This window comes from Eutrigla gurnardus, assembly GCF_963514095.1.
Source record: "Eutrigla gurnardus genome assembly, chromosome: 6".
In the NCBI taxonomy this organism is placed as follows: Eukaryota; Metazoa; Chordata; class Actinopteri; order Perciformes; family Triglidae; genus Eutrigla; species Eutrigla gurnardus.
This window is the reverse complement of record NC_139920.1, coordinates 28,673,302-28,689,636: the sequence shown is the minus strand read 5'-3', so window position 1 is coordinate 28,689,636 and position 16,335 is coordinate 28,673,302. Positions and strand designations below refer to the sequence as shown.

At 42.3% G+C, this 16,335-nt stretch overlaps 1 protein-coding gene across 1 annotated transcript; it reads right to left on the bottom strand.

The window, feature by feature from the left end:
- Window positions 1–193: 193 nt before the first annotated feature.
- On the bottom strand, window positions 194–15,588 carry ghrhrl (growth hormone releasing hormone receptor, like). Its single transcript, XM_084011514.1, has 13 exons — window positions 15,386–15,588; window positions 10,527–10,629; window positions 10,007–10,114; window positions 8,428–8,519; window positions 7,575–7,678; window positions 7,195–7,327; window positions 6,918–7,071; window positions 5,842–5,902; window positions 4,475–4,544; window positions 4,083–4,174; window positions 3,331–3,460; window positions 2,251–2,292; window positions 194–872 (listed from the first exon to the last, which is right to left on the bottom strand). Exons 1-13 carry the CDS (start codon window positions 15,437–15,439, stop codon window positions 771–773), a joined length of 1,245 nt encoding a protein of 414 aa, XP_083867640.1. The 5' UTR covers window positions 15,440–15,588; the 3' UTR covers window positions 194–770.
- Window positions 15,589–16,335: the final 747 nt, after the last annotated feature.

The following is a 16,335-nucleotide window of genomic DNA, read 5'->3' as shown; positions in this document are numbered from 1 at the left end:
AGTCTTCACAGATAGCAGTGGAGATTTCTTTTCACCACATGACATGAGAAACATTGATCCTTGCTGTAAATTAATAAATAAAATAAATATATCACCCAAAAAAGATCGCAAGAAAGCTTAAACAACTTATCACAACGAGTGTTTCGCACAGAGATAATAATATGCCGAATATAATAGGAATTATACAGTGTTTTCTAATGGATGGATGATAATGTCAATAATAAGCCATTTGAATTGTCATGGGAGTAGTTATGAATCATGTGGGAGCCGGCTACTTCTTCATAAGAAAGTCAGGATATCATGTTGAACAGGCTATGCTATAGCATCGTTAAGGGAATGTCACTTAAAGCCTATATCTGATTAAACTGTTTACTTGCTAATGGTTTTTTTCATCGTTAAGACCAAACTATAAGCTCAGCAAACATTAGCATTTATTTATTTTGGCCAGTGAGGCGTCCAAGGAAATCTTCAAGTTGATTTTAAGTCTTCCTTAAAATTGTTGCCGCATTGTCCTGTTGGAAAGGCAGCTGTCATTCACAGGAACTGTGTTGAAATGTGCAAAATGCCATGAGATTATTTTCACCCCTATTAGTTAACAGTCATCTAATCGTTCCTCTATCCCAGTAAACATCTAGTTCGGAAGGGAAACCTGTTGTGTGGACCGTGCAGCCATTAGGAGACGATGACATTGACAGAAGCGATCCTCGGTGATCAGGTGATCAGGTCCAACGAGCAGAAGACCTGCGGGATGATGATGGTGAGGAGCTGGACTAGAAGGGTGTGTCCATCTGGCTGCACTTTGCAGCAGGAGACACCACACCATAGCTCCTCTCCTGCCACCTGAGCCACTGCATATGGACCTCCTTCTGGACCTGTCTCTCTCACACACACACACACACACACACACACACACACACACACACACACACACACACACACACACACACACACACACACACACACACACAAACAGGCATTTTCAAAGTAAGTAAGAAGTAAGATGATGCTGTTGCAAATCATATACCACATATATTTGTTTAAAGCTGCCAATATTATGATTAAAAATGTAATTCATATTAAAAGCAGAAGTTTGACAAATATCTGCATTCATTTGTTTGCTTTCGTGAGAAAAGGTGGATGAGAAAATCAATACTTTGCCCCTCTTTCCCTTAAATATAAGGCTACAACCAACAGCTGGTGAGCTCCGGAGTTATTTTTCTATCAAGACTTGACATGAATACAAAAATGCATAATTTCAATGATCAGTTATGTTTGACTATCGCCACGGTAATCACAACACATCATCAGGTAGAGGCTAATGTGTTTTTGCCACGGATTATGTTTCCGAGGATGCACTGATGCAAAAATGTTTTTTAAATGAAAAACTGTTGTGGAAGTTAACCCTGCGCCGGTAAAAGCTCCAGTAAAAGCTGATGAGGAAATATGAATACATGAACTTCAGATTCATAATGGCAGGCAGTAACCTGGCTGCGTCCAACGGTAACTAAATCCGCCTATTAGCACAGCTTAACAACATGTTGTGGGTTGTTTAAATCGCACAAAATTGTTAAACTGAGAAGTGGCTGTTTTACTGGGGGTTGTGTGCTGGACAGTTTCATGGCCAGGAGCTGTGATTAATAGTCACTTTAACCCCCATAAAACCCCAAATGTTCAACCTTGATAGATAGAACTTTAACATTAAAATCAAATATTTGTTTCCCTTGCATCACACAAGTCATTTTATTGGATGTTAAGTTATTGAATGTATTTATTTGGCTTGTTATTGGATATGTGTGAATTTTATGATGATCCATTAGACGTAATAGATTCACCCTGGCGTCAGGACATCATTGATAAATCAGTTATTAATCTACAAGAGGATATCAATGCAGATTTAATTAGCTACTTAGGCCATATTATGATTGTGTGACTTCTAAGTCTTACCTAAGGGGCCATTAAGCACCAAACAGATGAACAAGGGTGTAGATTCATAGTGTAATAAAATGCAAACTGTGTGGCGTTGACCTCACATTAATCTCCGAGGCTACATAAGTGCTTCAAGTCCTTCTCTGGTGCAACGAGGGGGCGATGGATGCAAATTATTTTTTGCTTTTTAAGGCCTGACAACTCCACTCAGCCCTCCCTGGTATGTGATCTGAGCACGCCGGCTCATTATGCGCAGTGCTGTAAAGTGTCATGTGCTTTGTTGAATATAGTGAATGCTTGAGGGTGTCGGGGCTTTGGACTGACCTCTTGATTGAGAAAGCAATAGAGAACCGCCACGAGCAGCCCCTGTAAGAGAGATCATTCACATTTAGGACTCGTCCGCACCATTAGGTCACTCGTGTGAAGACATAAAAATGAGACGACAGAAGGTGAAGAAAAATCTGTTGTTTCTCTCACAGAGCCGGCCAACGAGAGTGGAATAATGAATGGTTAAGATTGATCTCCATAATACACTGCAGTGGAATCTACAAGAGACGCGCTGCTGCATTTCCTCTTATCTTTATATTAAATCAAGCAGAATAAAATTGAACACTCGCTCACCTCTATTGTCAACGCGGCCTGGGTTACAACTATCCGGGCACTTTTGTTGCTAATATATTCCATACTTGTGTGACACTTCTGTGCCTCGTTAATTTGACTTCAGGGAGGGGGAGGATGCAATCTGGAGAGCAAACCAGCCTGTGACCACATGTACGATGAGGTGGAGGAAACCGTTGGTTTCCTGTGGTTGCTTGTCCTCGACGGATGGCAACACTCGCAGCACCGCTGAGCCCTTTTTTCCACTAATTAACACACGTTTATGGCGGCTTTCTAGCATATAACCACGAGAAAACATGAAAGAACAAGAATGTTTTTTTTCTGAATTTGCATCAGAAGGAAACCACCATCCATCAACTTTGACTGTGTTTGAGCACCGAAAAAGCTAATTTCCTGTATTTTTCTTATATTCAATAGCTATTAGTCTCGTATTTTGGAATAAAGGTTTAATCTGTTCACACATGTCAAATGTCTTAACCTTGTGTTATCTACATGCCTTATTTCAGGCATCTAACAAAAGAATACCCATTTATCAACCTTATCGCTCAAAGCACACAGAAGGAAACGGACCTGAGAGGTTTAAGGGCTACTCACAAAAAGAGCACATTTAAATATCTTGTTAAATTATACATTCCTGCGTTGTAATGCAGCACCAATGACTGAACCAAGCCATATTTCGAGGAAATAAATACCCATCAAAGAAAGGATATCGACACAAAATGTGTAGTTTGGCTATTATAACATGTATTTGAGCGTGCACAATATATTTTGCTTCTGTGGGCGTACCTGGAAGGATCCCATGCAGAGCTCGATACAGAGGCGCAGGTTCACGCTGAAGTAGTCAGGCAGGAAATTGAAGACCATGTAGTGAGTACCAAACAGAGGGATGAGGAGGAGGGTGGACTTAGCCAGGCGCCTGTTGCACAGACGGAAAGAAATCAGATGCAGCCGGCGAGGCGACCTCGGGGAGTCACTTACTGCGCATCTCATCTGAATACTGCTATCGGATGGCATCATGCATGCAGGCGCTCTCTTCATCAGATGGATGCTCTTTGTGTGTACGACATCGGAGGTAATGTTTTTTTATATGTAGGTCAAGCGTCACTCAACGTACATACATTTGGCTTTTATAAGATCCGGATCTGCATTATGTCCCTGAACACTCTCAGCTATTTACTGAGCCAAATTTAATTCTGAATTCAGATGCTGAGGAGCGGAAAGGCAGACGCAGCCAGACCGGCTCGTCTGAGGCTCAGCATGGACTGAATGAGTCACACGTCGCCAATGTCCTCTATCCCAAACATTTCATGCAACTTGCATCGTTCCTCACATCAAAGTATCTACTTATCAGAGTGAAAGAGTATCAAAGAGAGTGGAAAAGCCTTTTTTTTTTTTAAACGTGTCACACCGACGCAACTTTGAAAATCGGAGACCGCACAGGAAAAAGATGAAAGCTACATTTATAAAGGCAAAGGATGCTGAAATGACTAAAGTGGGAGAAACCATATCGCTGCCGAGTTCAGCCAATCATACGGCACCTGTACTGAGAGGAGTTGTTGAAGTGGATGAGCCGAGGATTGAGCTTCTGTATCAGGATCCTGATGATGTTCATGAAGAGGATGAAATTTACCTTGAAAAAAAAAAAAATAGAGACGTCACGCTTTAACAACATCAAGCCTCGGCAAGAACTCGGCCATGATTGAAAGTCACGGCACAATGCGGGCAGCCGAGGGTGTAATTGACGAGGACAGGACGTGAGGGCAGGCTTTTCACTGTTCTCAGTTCTAACAATGCACAACATTATCATTCTTATCAAATCATTTCTCAGAAATCATCTCTATAAAGGAAAGTAAACAAATCATCTGCATAACAATCTTCCAGGCGCATAATTGACAGATTTGTTTTGTTTCGGCACAATGGGTCATCTCACCGCTATGGACACCACGATCGGTCCCTTGATGATCCACCAGTACGGGGAGTCCTCGTTGATGTCCCAACATCTACACGGGAAGACCATTTGGACATTTAGTCGGTCCACAGACGTTCTTTTAAAGGTGTATAATGGTGGATGGATGGATGGATGGGTAGGTAGGTAGGAAGGTAGGCAGGTAGGAAGGTAGGAAGGTAGGAAGGTAGGTAGGTAGGAGGTAGGCTAGGTAGGTAGATAGGTAGGTAGGTGGGTAGGTAGGAGGTAGGCTAGGTAGGAGGTAGGCTAGGTAGGAGGTAGGTAGGTAGGAGGTAGGCTAGGTAGGAGGTAGGTAGGTAGGAAGGTAGGTAGGTAGGAGGTAGGCTAGGTAGGTAGATAGGTAGGTAGGTAGGTAGGTAGGTAGGTAGGTAGGTAGGTAGGTAGGTAGGTAGGAGGTAGGCTAGGTAGGAGGTAGGCTAGGTAGGAGGTAGGTAGGTAGGAGGTAGGCTAGGTAGGAGGTAGGTAGGTAGGAGGTAGGTAGGTAGGAGGTAGGTAGGAGGTAGATAGGTAGGTAGGTAGGTAGGTAGGTAGGTAGGTAGGTAGGTAGGTAGGTAGGTAGGTAGGTAGGTAGGTAGGTAGGTAGGTAGGAGGTAGGCTAGGTAGGAGGTAGGCTAGGTAGGAGGTAGGTAGGTAGGAGGTAGGCTAGGTAGGAGGTAGGTAGGTAGGAGGTAGGTAGGTAGGAGGTAGGTAGGAGGTAGATAGGTAGGTAGGTAGGTAGGTAGGTAGGTAGGTAGGTAGGTAGGTAGGTAGGTAGGAGGTAGGCTAGGTAGGAGGTAGGCTAGGTAGGAGGTAGGTAGGTAGGAGGTAGGCTAGGTAGGAGGTAGGTAGGTAGGAGGTAGGCTAGGTAGGAGGTAGGTAGGTAGGAGGTAGGTAGGTAGGAGGTAGGTAGGAGGTAGATAGGTAGGTAAGTAGGTAGGTAGGAGGTAGGCTAGGTAGGAGGTAGGTAGGTAGATAGGTAGGTAAGTAGGTAAGTAGGTAGGTAGGAGGTAGGCTAGGTAGGAGGTAGGTAGGTAGGAGGTAGGTAGGTAGGAGGTAGGTAGGAGGTAGATAGGTAGGTAAGTAGGTAGGTAGGAGGTAGGCTAGGTAGGAGGTAGGTAGGAGGTAGGTAGATAGATAGATAAATAGATAGATAGGTAGATAGATAGATAGATAGATAGATAGATAGATAGATAGATAGATAGATAGATAGATAGATAGATAGATAGATAGATAGATAGATAGATAGATAGATAGATAGATAGACAAGAGAATGCAACATTGTGTCTCTGTTGTTCATTAAGTCTGTATATAAGAAACAACTGTGCTTGTGGAGACTGAAAACTTATACAAACTCTGTGTCCTCAAAATACACCCTGGATCCAATCCACAGAGTGATGAAGAGCACGGGAACACCTGTGGGAAGGCAGGAAAGCCAAACCGGTGTCAGCGAGAAACGAATCAATATGAGTTGTTCGAATCATAATCAGACAGTAAACCAATGGATGAAATTTTTCTAATATCTGTATCGATCTGTTTATCTTTTTCCAGAGGTTTTGTGCACCACACATCTATAGAACGTTCTCATCTAGATCCTGCCTCGCCACCGCCGGGACTAAGTCCTGTATCTTCATTGTGCTGGTGGCCATTTAAGTGGACACATAAACATAATCAAATGCATTAGTATCGATCGCCACGGGTGCATCAACTTTATTCAGTTTGTTTGTTAATTACGGCTTTATTAAAGTAATAAGTGGGGGATGTCTGTGCTTCTTGCTGTCCCTTAAGAGAGCTGCAAGCCTCTTTAGAAACAGAAATATCTGCTCAGCTCAACAGGGTTTGAAATTAGTATGAAACTTCTGTTTGACCCTCACAGGGTCATCTTAGGCCCCCGTGGCAAAATGTGGGTGTGATATATTGTGACGCTATGTTTGGACACGCTGAAGTAATTAAAGGTCAAAGCTTCCAATTCTCCAGTGAGTGACCCTTTGGAGAAATAAAGTTGGTTTTTTTTAAACTTCAAAGCTGAACTTTAACAATAGAGAGGGATGATGGCCCTCATGTAATTCACTGTGCTACACTCGTTGGATGATGGAAAAATAGAGAAACCTGAGGGTTGAATGAAAGAAAAGCTGCAACACAAGGCAAATATCGTCCAAAATAAAGAGTATTCCAAAAGAGCATTCATCACACGGTGCAAGTATTTCTCTGGTCTGGAACATCAAATTATAGAGATACTGATTCATTCTATTTTCTCTATTTTCTAAGATACATCTTTTTTATTTTAATTCTGATTTATAAGCAAAACTCATCTTGAGCCGACATTAGAAACAAAACTTAAAAAAGAAAAGAATCATCCTGTCTTATAAGTCATTTTCAGATGTCTTGCATGTATCACCTACGGATATTAAACAAGGAAAATGTCTCTCACCCCATCCCAGCAGGGTGAAGCCCCAAAGGCACCGAAGGCTGTGATAAAAGGACGAAAGCAGCAGGGAATTGAGGTAGAGCGCCTCCACCAGGAGCCAGAAAAAATTGGACATTACACAGTAGTGACAGAAGACCACAGAGGCTTTACAGGCAAACTGGACAGTGAGGAGAAGAAGGACACAGGGTGAACTGTGAGGGGTGATTTAGTATGAGCACAGTCGATATGCAAAGAGAATCCCGCAGGAAATTCTTAATACAACAGGAAGCTCTCGTCTTACTGTGGAAAGGGTGCAGTGGTTGGTGTCGTCGCTGGAGAACAGGGTGGCGTCCTTTATGAACACCGCCGCGGCTTTCAGGATAAATGTGATGAAGAGCTGGATGTGAATGAAGTTTCTGGCACAACGCAGCCGCCTGATGGAGAAAAATTAATCAGGTATCAATATGACGTTTGGTTCGATTAGAGTACGGGTCAGCCGATTGGTCAAAATACGTTCTGCTTCACAACATCTGAACTAATAGCTATAATGTCTCGGTCTCCTTATTTCTCAACTATTCCTTTAATACACTACAGGAGGCTGAGCAATATGCATTATTAAAGGTATTTGATTAAATCCAGAACTAAGCGTACCTTGGAATAATCTTATTTGAATGTTCTCACCTGAAGAACAACAGGATCAGCACAGCAGCAGCCAGCACGGCTAACGAGAGGCTGTAGCCGACGGTGTAAATCAGCTTCACGGTTGCAAAGTATGACTGCTCCGTCTGCAAACAACACGAGAATGAATGTAATGTCTCAAAATGACACCAAATAACTGACAAGCTCGGGACCAGAGAAAAGCTTTCTCCATATTTTGAAGCTGAATCTAACGGCATTATGACTGGACTAAGCAAGCTAATGAATCGACGCACAAAAGTACATTAGAAAAAGCTTCATAATTACATCAGGACACTCATTTGTGACCTTCCACCTCTGCTGTTTGGAAACCCTAAAATGCAACTTTTAACTCAAGACAAAAGACGTTCTGAATTGCACCAAAAGGTGCTTTTCTGATAATTATCCTTCCGAGAAATAGCATTCAGTGCAATTTAACACCATTCTCTCTTTGTGAAACAAGATAATTTCAGCTATTACCTGATGGGTGATATTTAATTCACTTGCTGCCTTGCGAAAAGTAATTTCACACGAGGAACATTTATGTGCCTGGTCTCAGGAGACCAGTAAAGCACGTACTCTAATCTCAACTACCTCAAAAAGAAGAGTAGATGTACGGGGCAGCAGTTTCATTTCTATACAGTCTAACAGGCACTCAAAGAAGAGAAGAACTTAATTTATTTTTTCTTATTTAGCTCGTCTGGTCTCTTGATGTCTGATGTCAGTGTTTGTCGCTGCTTTGGTTTTATTTGGTTTCATTTCTTTGTTCCCGTTCCTTCTCCTCCTGTCCTGACCCCCTGTGCTCTCAATCTGCCATTCCTCAGTCAGATCTCAGATCTGCCTCCCCAGCAACTCTCACCTCAGGAATGTCATCATCCACGCTGCAGGCCACGTGGTACTCTGGCAACGGTCTGGTCCAGCCTCCGCCGGTGCAGTTACGGCTCACTGAGTCTGAGGTGAAAGGTCAAGTTATGGTGCACGTCAGCCGCAAAGAGATCATCTTCAGATTAGACCAAGAGAGTAGAAAAAGGTTTGCGCTTTCCTAGCATCCTTCGATAGGACATGAACGCAGCATTAGCATTTAGCTCAAAGCATCCACTGCAAGTGAGGCTGCAGACTCTCTCCAGTCGAATACTCTTTTCTTTGTTGCTTAGGAAGGTGAGTAATACTCAGTGAAATGAAGCGGAAGTATTCAAGTGGCAGCCGCGATGACAGTAAATGCTAAGTGAAGGTGCTTCAGTGCTTCCTTTCTGACCTCCTTTTACAGTGAGCACACGATGGAAGCGACATTAAAAGTGTTGCACCATTATTCAAGACAAAACTCAAGACATTGAGTTTTTTCTTGTTTAATTGTACATAATTGTACATAATGGAAACATTGAAGATTTTTTAGAATAGAATTATTGATTGTGTTTGGGACAGGAATCCAATTTGCTATGTGTTATAAATTAAGTTGGATTTAAAATAAATATCTGGAGTCACATAGTGTAAGTGCAGTTGTCTTTTCTTAAGTCTTCATGAATTCTACATCACATCTCAAAGCGGTTCGTAAAAGTCATGATTTCAAGGTGTTTGCCCTTGAAGAAAAACATTAGTATGGGTTTCACAATCTACACAGACTACAGTCCATAGCCTGCTAATTTACATGTTAACAAAAATGTTTTGATTTGTGTCTGAGAGCAGGCATGAGTCTTCACAAAAACATAAAATATGTAAAATCAGTCAATAAATGACTGAAGGAGTAAATTATTAAATGTTTGTAACGAAGATATTGAGATCAAAAACATCCTTTGCTGCCTTTAGAGCAACAATTTAACTGTCTGGTGCACACGCCGCTCTGAACACCTGAATACCTGAACACCTGAACACCTGAACACCTGAATACCTGAACACCTGAACACCTGAACACCTGAATACCTGAACACCTGAACACCGGAATACCTGAACATCTGAACACCTGAATACCTGAACACCTGAACACCTGAACACCTGAATACCTGAACACCTGAATACCTGAACACCTGAACGCCTGAACGCCTGAACACCTGAACACCTGAACACCTGAATACCTGAACGCCTGAACACCTGAATACTTGAACACCTGAACGCCTGAACACCTGAACACCTGAACACCTGAATACCTGAACACCTGAACACCTGAACGCCTGAACACCTGAACGCCTGAACACCTGAACACCTGAACGCCTGAACGCCTGAACACCTGAACACCTGAACGCCTGAATGCCGGAAAACCTGAACACCTGAACACTTGAATGCCTGAACGCCAAAAAACCTGAACACCTGAACGCCTGAACGCCGGAATACCTGAACACCTGAACACCTGAATACCTGAACACCTGAACACCTGAACACCGGAATACCTGAACACGTGAACACCTGAACACACTCCTCGTTGCACCATGTGATCCTTTACTCACCTGTGTTGTTCTTGAAGAGGGAGAAGACGGCAGGACAAGCTCTCTGGACTGTTTCCCCAACGGATGCATGAGGCCAGCAGGTGACTCCGTCCCAGAACGCTCGACAACCTTCAAAAAGAAACACACACTTTAAACAGTCCATGTGTCCATGTGTGTACGCTGGAGGTAAATGGGGTGTATCGTGCACAAGACCCTCAACGGCATTCCTCACAGCCACGAAATCCGCCTCCGTGTAAACTGCATTAAGACAACGATGAGGAAGTGCAGTAGATCTCCAGCCGAGAACTTTGTCTTCAGATGGATTACACACATATGTAACTATTCTTAATGGTCTCCTCCATCCATGCATCACGGTGACAGATCACCCGCCGCGTTTTCATTCTGTAGTTGGGAACTGATGATTCTTCATGAAGCATTTATTCTCACTCAGACTCTTGCACTTAAGGTGAGTCGCAGCATATTTCATATCACAGCTACAGCTGCTGCTGCTGCTGAGAGGTTTAGAATGGAGAACACACACCTTCTGTGCTTGTGTTCTGCTCGGCGATGTACTGGAGGCAGCGACGCTCCTCTTCCTCCAGCTGAAATATGTACTCGCACTCAGGGTGCAGGCTCGACAAAGCCTGGAGGAAGGCGAGGAGAAAGGAAAGGAAGGAATGATTACTCGATTAGATGCTCTGTAATTCCACGAAAAGGGCATTTCATGTCATGTGTCCATTTCTAAAGGGCAGTGAGTCATTTTGCCTGCAGCAGGACATGTTTCCCCACTAAAACACTCACCTTTTGGACTATTTCCGTCCGTGGCATTAAGCAGATTATCTTTCACTTTAGTGCACGGAGAGAGGAAGCTCAGAAAATTCATTAAATGAGTTTGTCCCCAAGGACACAGACGATCGTCTTGACCTCTGCCCCCCTGCTCTTTCCTGGGTTTGAATGAAACCAGAATAACCACATTTGCATGTGACACTTTCACCTCGGACTAAAACAAACAGGATCGCCTTGTTTCTGGGAGACAAACTGGTATACGTGGATGTTGGAGGGGAACGCAGGGAAGAGGGGTGGATGGAGGAAGTCTGCACCGGAACGGGACAGGATCGTCATGACTGGAGATGGTCCTTTTGGCTGTTTGGGAGTGCTAGTGAATAGTTGCCATATAAGAAAGGTTATATATCATCCAACTTCAGTGAGAATGCTCCCATTCCTGCGTTACGTCCAGCAATTATGCAATTCAAAAGGTGCCGATAGCTCAGCCTCCGACATCCCTTCTTGCATCATTCTTGAGAACAGCTTACAAGGACTTCACAGTCGACACTTCCTTAGCGAGCTGTTCCCAGCATGCCGTTTGGTGCTGTGACTGTTAAATAAAGTGCTGCAGGAATGACTCGTAAAACTAGCATGCCTCGGAGTAAATGTGGTTTTTGGTCAGGTCTTTGTGCAACACGAGCTTCAGAGATTTTAACGTTTTGCTCTACGACATATAATCTATCAGTAAAGTATCTGTGCCTAACATCATTTCATCATAAACACTCTATAAAACAGATTACCCCCTCAGAGCGATGGTGGTCTTACTGTACGTGGAGTATCTTTTGTAATCGGGCTCCACTTCTATAGGTTAAATCAAGCTGACATTTGTTTTTATCGCATGCTGCTGGTGAACGTGGGTGACCTTGAATGTGAAGGTCAGAGCAGCGGGTGGGTTTCGTTTCCTGTTAGCGGTGACAGCATCCCGAACAGTGTTTGTTTCCTGATTAAAGTCTTCCATGGTTTTATGACACAATGTTGATCTTTCTTATTTAGGCAAGTGAAAACAAGAGATTTGAATGGAAAATATAAATTCAAGCCTTATTTATTGATTGCGGCTTGCAGTTAAGTTAAGACTTTGATTTTAATCACTTGAAGGTCTTTTTTCGTGTGTGTGTGTGTGTGTGTGTGTGTGTGTGTGTGTGTGTGTGTTACGAGAAGCTAATGCGGACAAAAGTGAGACACAAGTAGAATAAAAAGAAGGTACTTTGCATTTAGTTCCTCCCAAGCTGAGTCACTTTGAGGCTGTTTGAGTCTCGGGTGAATATCGTCTGCGTAGAAGTTTGTCCTGAATTCAGTTTGAAACATCAGAGGGAACTTTTGATGAAAAGAAGCTTCAGAGGCTAAATTCCTCTGGGAGCACAAACCCACTCTCTAGTGACCCCCCCCCCCCCCGCACTTAACAGCGCTCTGGTGCCGCCCAATAGGATTCGCTCGTTGTGTGTCATAAACATTGCCATTAAAAAATGTGTCCTGAGGGTGAAAAGACAACATCTGCAAACGAACAAACACACCTGGAGCAATTACATTAAATTACACGGCCGAGTAGTAATCAGTGGATTTAGCTTTTTATCATCATAATGTTGTGCATACGATCGGACCTGAATGAGAGTTATGATGCAACTGGAAAAACAAAAATGGCTTTGGAAATTAAGAATAAAAAGCCACAACGTATCATGGCAGCACACGACCAGGATCTTTCCTGTTTTATTTATTTTCTATTCAGTCAAAGGAGATTTGTGAGTTTCAAACATGGACACATTGAGTGCCAGTAGATATCTTCTAATTCAATCAAGTGACAGTTGCGTCTGCCTTTGAGGTTCACGTCAAAGCCAGACACACTGCCAGAGCATTTGAAGGATTTAAACCCCGAATCTCGGTGTATTTCAAGCATGAACAGTGCTGTGAAAATAGGCAGCGATAGGTGAAATTGCTCAGGACAGAAAAACTCCTCATTTCACATTTCTTCAACGCAATCTCACCTCTGCCCTTACTCCTCATTTTGTGCCTCAACTGTCAACGTTTTCACAATCGCACACATAAACAGACACGTGATGGGATTCTTAGGAGAAGAAGAAGAAGAAGAAGAAGAAGAAGAAGAAGAAGAAGAAGAAGAAGAAGAAGAAGAAGAAGAAGAAGAAGAAGAAAAGCCGGAGCTTGTTTTCACGCATAATAACAAACCACTTTAGCACCATGTAGAACCCACCCATAACCTCGGCAACATCTCTCCCTCCATCAACGAGCAACAGTCTGAAGCAACATGTGTTTGTTCCTAATGCAACGCTTTAATGAGAGGTGTCATTGAGCAATTTACACAGCAATTACTGCTCAATGTGTCGCCTCGCCTGCTGCAGACAAACCTGTATTACATATATCAAACTGTGTTTGCGTTCAACAGGACCAATAATGTGTAGTGAAGCCTATAATACCATGTATAACAGTACTTTGTAATGATGGATGCATACAATGCTGCCATTAAAATAATAATTGTTGACAGATTCATATTTTAATTCTATTTTGGCATTTGTACGTCACAATTTCACAACATATTAAACAAAAAGGAAGATTTATATTTGCTTTTTAAGGTTGTATTCATGTTACGGTGTATTTTTGGACATATTTAAATGTTTGGAAGAACAAAAGTTTGGGATCAAATAGTTTCGGTTGAAGATCTCTGCTCTAAGGTGTATGCAGAGATGATAAGCGCCAGAATTTGGGCATTTCTAATCAAAGCAGAAATGCTTTTGCACTCGTGTCACTGTTAAGCGCACTGCTCTAAAGCCTCAGCTCACGTCAACGTGCTTCACGGGGGGATTCCCTATTTATATGCAGGGGGAAGCTGAGATGACATTTTACTCAGTTGAGAGCAAAGCTTTGGGAGAATGAGGGACCGGAGCTAGAGCCCAGGATGACGGATGACGTGCTCGTGCATTTTAACAGCTTGATGGGATGAAGGGAGACACCGGGATGCATGAAGGAGACAGAAACCGACGTGAGGAGAGAGATGTGGGTCGCATAAGTTAGATCTGGATCATACGAGGGCGTATAACTAGATGCAAAAGCCTCAAAATGTTTGTTATTTTTGCTCTTTTGGGGGGAAAATCTGCTGGCTGCTGGAGAGACAGTGTGTGTGTGTGTGTGTGTGTGTGTGTGTGTGTGTGTGTGTTTATGGACCAAGTTCATTATGATTCCCTGCAGTCCTGAGCATTGGAAATTAATAGACTGTTCCCATTTCTCTCTCTATCACGCTGATCATCACAACCACCTGTTTGCTTGCTTGTCATATTTCTATTCCATTATAGAAATTAGCGAGCCGGCCGTGTAATAACAACCTCAGATAGCTGCTGATAAAAACAGGCCGTCGGCGTGATGTGGATGTGCAGAGCGGCGTGTGTGTGTGTGTGGTCGTGTTGCCTGTCTTGTGTTTTCACGGTTCATTTGCCAAGATGGATCGTACAAACATTGCAGAGAGTGTTTACCGTGGTCACATCAGCAATACACAAATTATTCAGCTTTTCAATAAAGTGAGTTCAGGTACAATATTATTAATAATAACAATAATAATAAAATACATATGCAATTGCATGCAATAGGTCTATTACACCTTTTACATTTGAATGCACTAACATCCTAACTAATCACAGGCCTCCTCACATCTCACCTGTATACTAGCAGACTAGTTTTTTCCTTGCTTCGGTATCCACACACACACACACACACACACACACACACACACACACACACACACACACACACACACACACACACACACACACACACACACACACACACACACACACACACGTGTTTTACGGTTGTTTTAATTTTATCATTTGGCCGAGGGAAGACAAATGGAAATCATTATTTTTTGGCTAAAACAAGCACATTTATTTTGAAAAATGTGCATTGATGAAGTAAAATTAAAAAGAAAAACATTGTCTATAAAAAAAAAAGAGAAATTGTACACAGGTTGCTGTTGGTTGAGAGGCAGGTTTTGTGTTGCTGTCTGCTTTGTCTCGTCTACATCGTGGCAACAAATGGCAATTTACAGGATTCCAAGTTGCTTTTTAACAAAGAATCACAACTAAACATGAAGTGAACGTTGGACTTTAATTCAAATTCTCCAAAAATATTCCAAAATTAAGAAACATGTAGTTTATTATTATAAGGGATTAAAAAATAATTACATTTGGACCATTATACCCATATATTAATGTATTTATGATAGAGAAAACAGATGTGTCTACTGTTCATTCAGTACATGTAGATCAAACTGTAGTCTAATGACGTTCATTAGAAGACAATTACTTTGGATCCATGAAAACCAAACAGCATCAGGTGCCTGCGGACAGATGCGGGGCGCGCGCACACTCACGCGCGCACACGCAGCCTTTTGATTAAAGCTCATTGAACACAACAAGACATCAATATATGTTCAATAAAATGCAGTGCACGGGAGGAATTGAACAGGAATATCTATAAATTGAAATGTTTCTTATAAATAGTCAATTTCCTGCAAAAAGAGCGTCAAGTTTCGCACGTTTGTGTTTAAATGTGAAGTTAAAGTAAATCACTCACAGTCGAAGCCAGACATAAAGTGAGAAGAATCCCTCTGAAGTGCAGACTGGACATGTTGATGTCTGCAGCTCCGTTCAGTCCAACGGTTCATCGATGAGTCTGCGACACACACACACACACATAGACACACACGAACACACGCACACACTCCTGCAGGACGGGACGCCTGATGCTGCCGAGCCTGCTCCTCTGCCCAGGTGGGAGACACAACACGTGTCAAGCAAGCAGCAATCAACAACAAGATTCCGGTGGAAAATTTCAAAATAAAATATTTTATATTTACTTTCGGTTGAGAAATGTCTCTGGGGTTCCTACAGCCTTGTAGAGATGTGTATTAACCGCCAAGATGAAGGATGGAAGGCCACGTAAACACGTTGTTTGAGGTTGTGAGATGCACGTTTTGCTTTTATTTTGAAGGCAAAAGCTAAAAAAAACTAAAAACCCTCCCTCTGCATTCCTGAGCCTCACTGTGTCGCCAAACACACATTACATTTGGTGTCGTGTTATCTGTTAACACACTTCACAGTCACACTGGAAGAAGAGATGAAACACTGAGATGTGAGATCAGGCTTGGATGGGGAAAAAATGCCGTTTTATCTCTGACATTTTTTCAGATTGTTCCTCTTTGTGCATTTAATACATTACTGTTTACGGATTATTGTATGTTGAAGTTTTTTTTCTTCCCCCTCAAAAGAAAATCACTATCGATCAATCTGGCGATTATTTTCTTGATTAATCAATTTTCTTTCTATAAAACATAAAAAAAGTGAGGAAAATATTTCCATCGTTATGTCATCTTCAAGTGGCTTCTTTAAAAAAAAAAAAAAAAGTTATAAAAAACGCAGCAAATCTTTGAGAAACTCGAACCAAAATTAACTTAAACAAGAGAGTTACAGATTAAGTTTCTGTCAATTAACTAAACTGATCCTGACAGGATCAAAAGTGTCTTC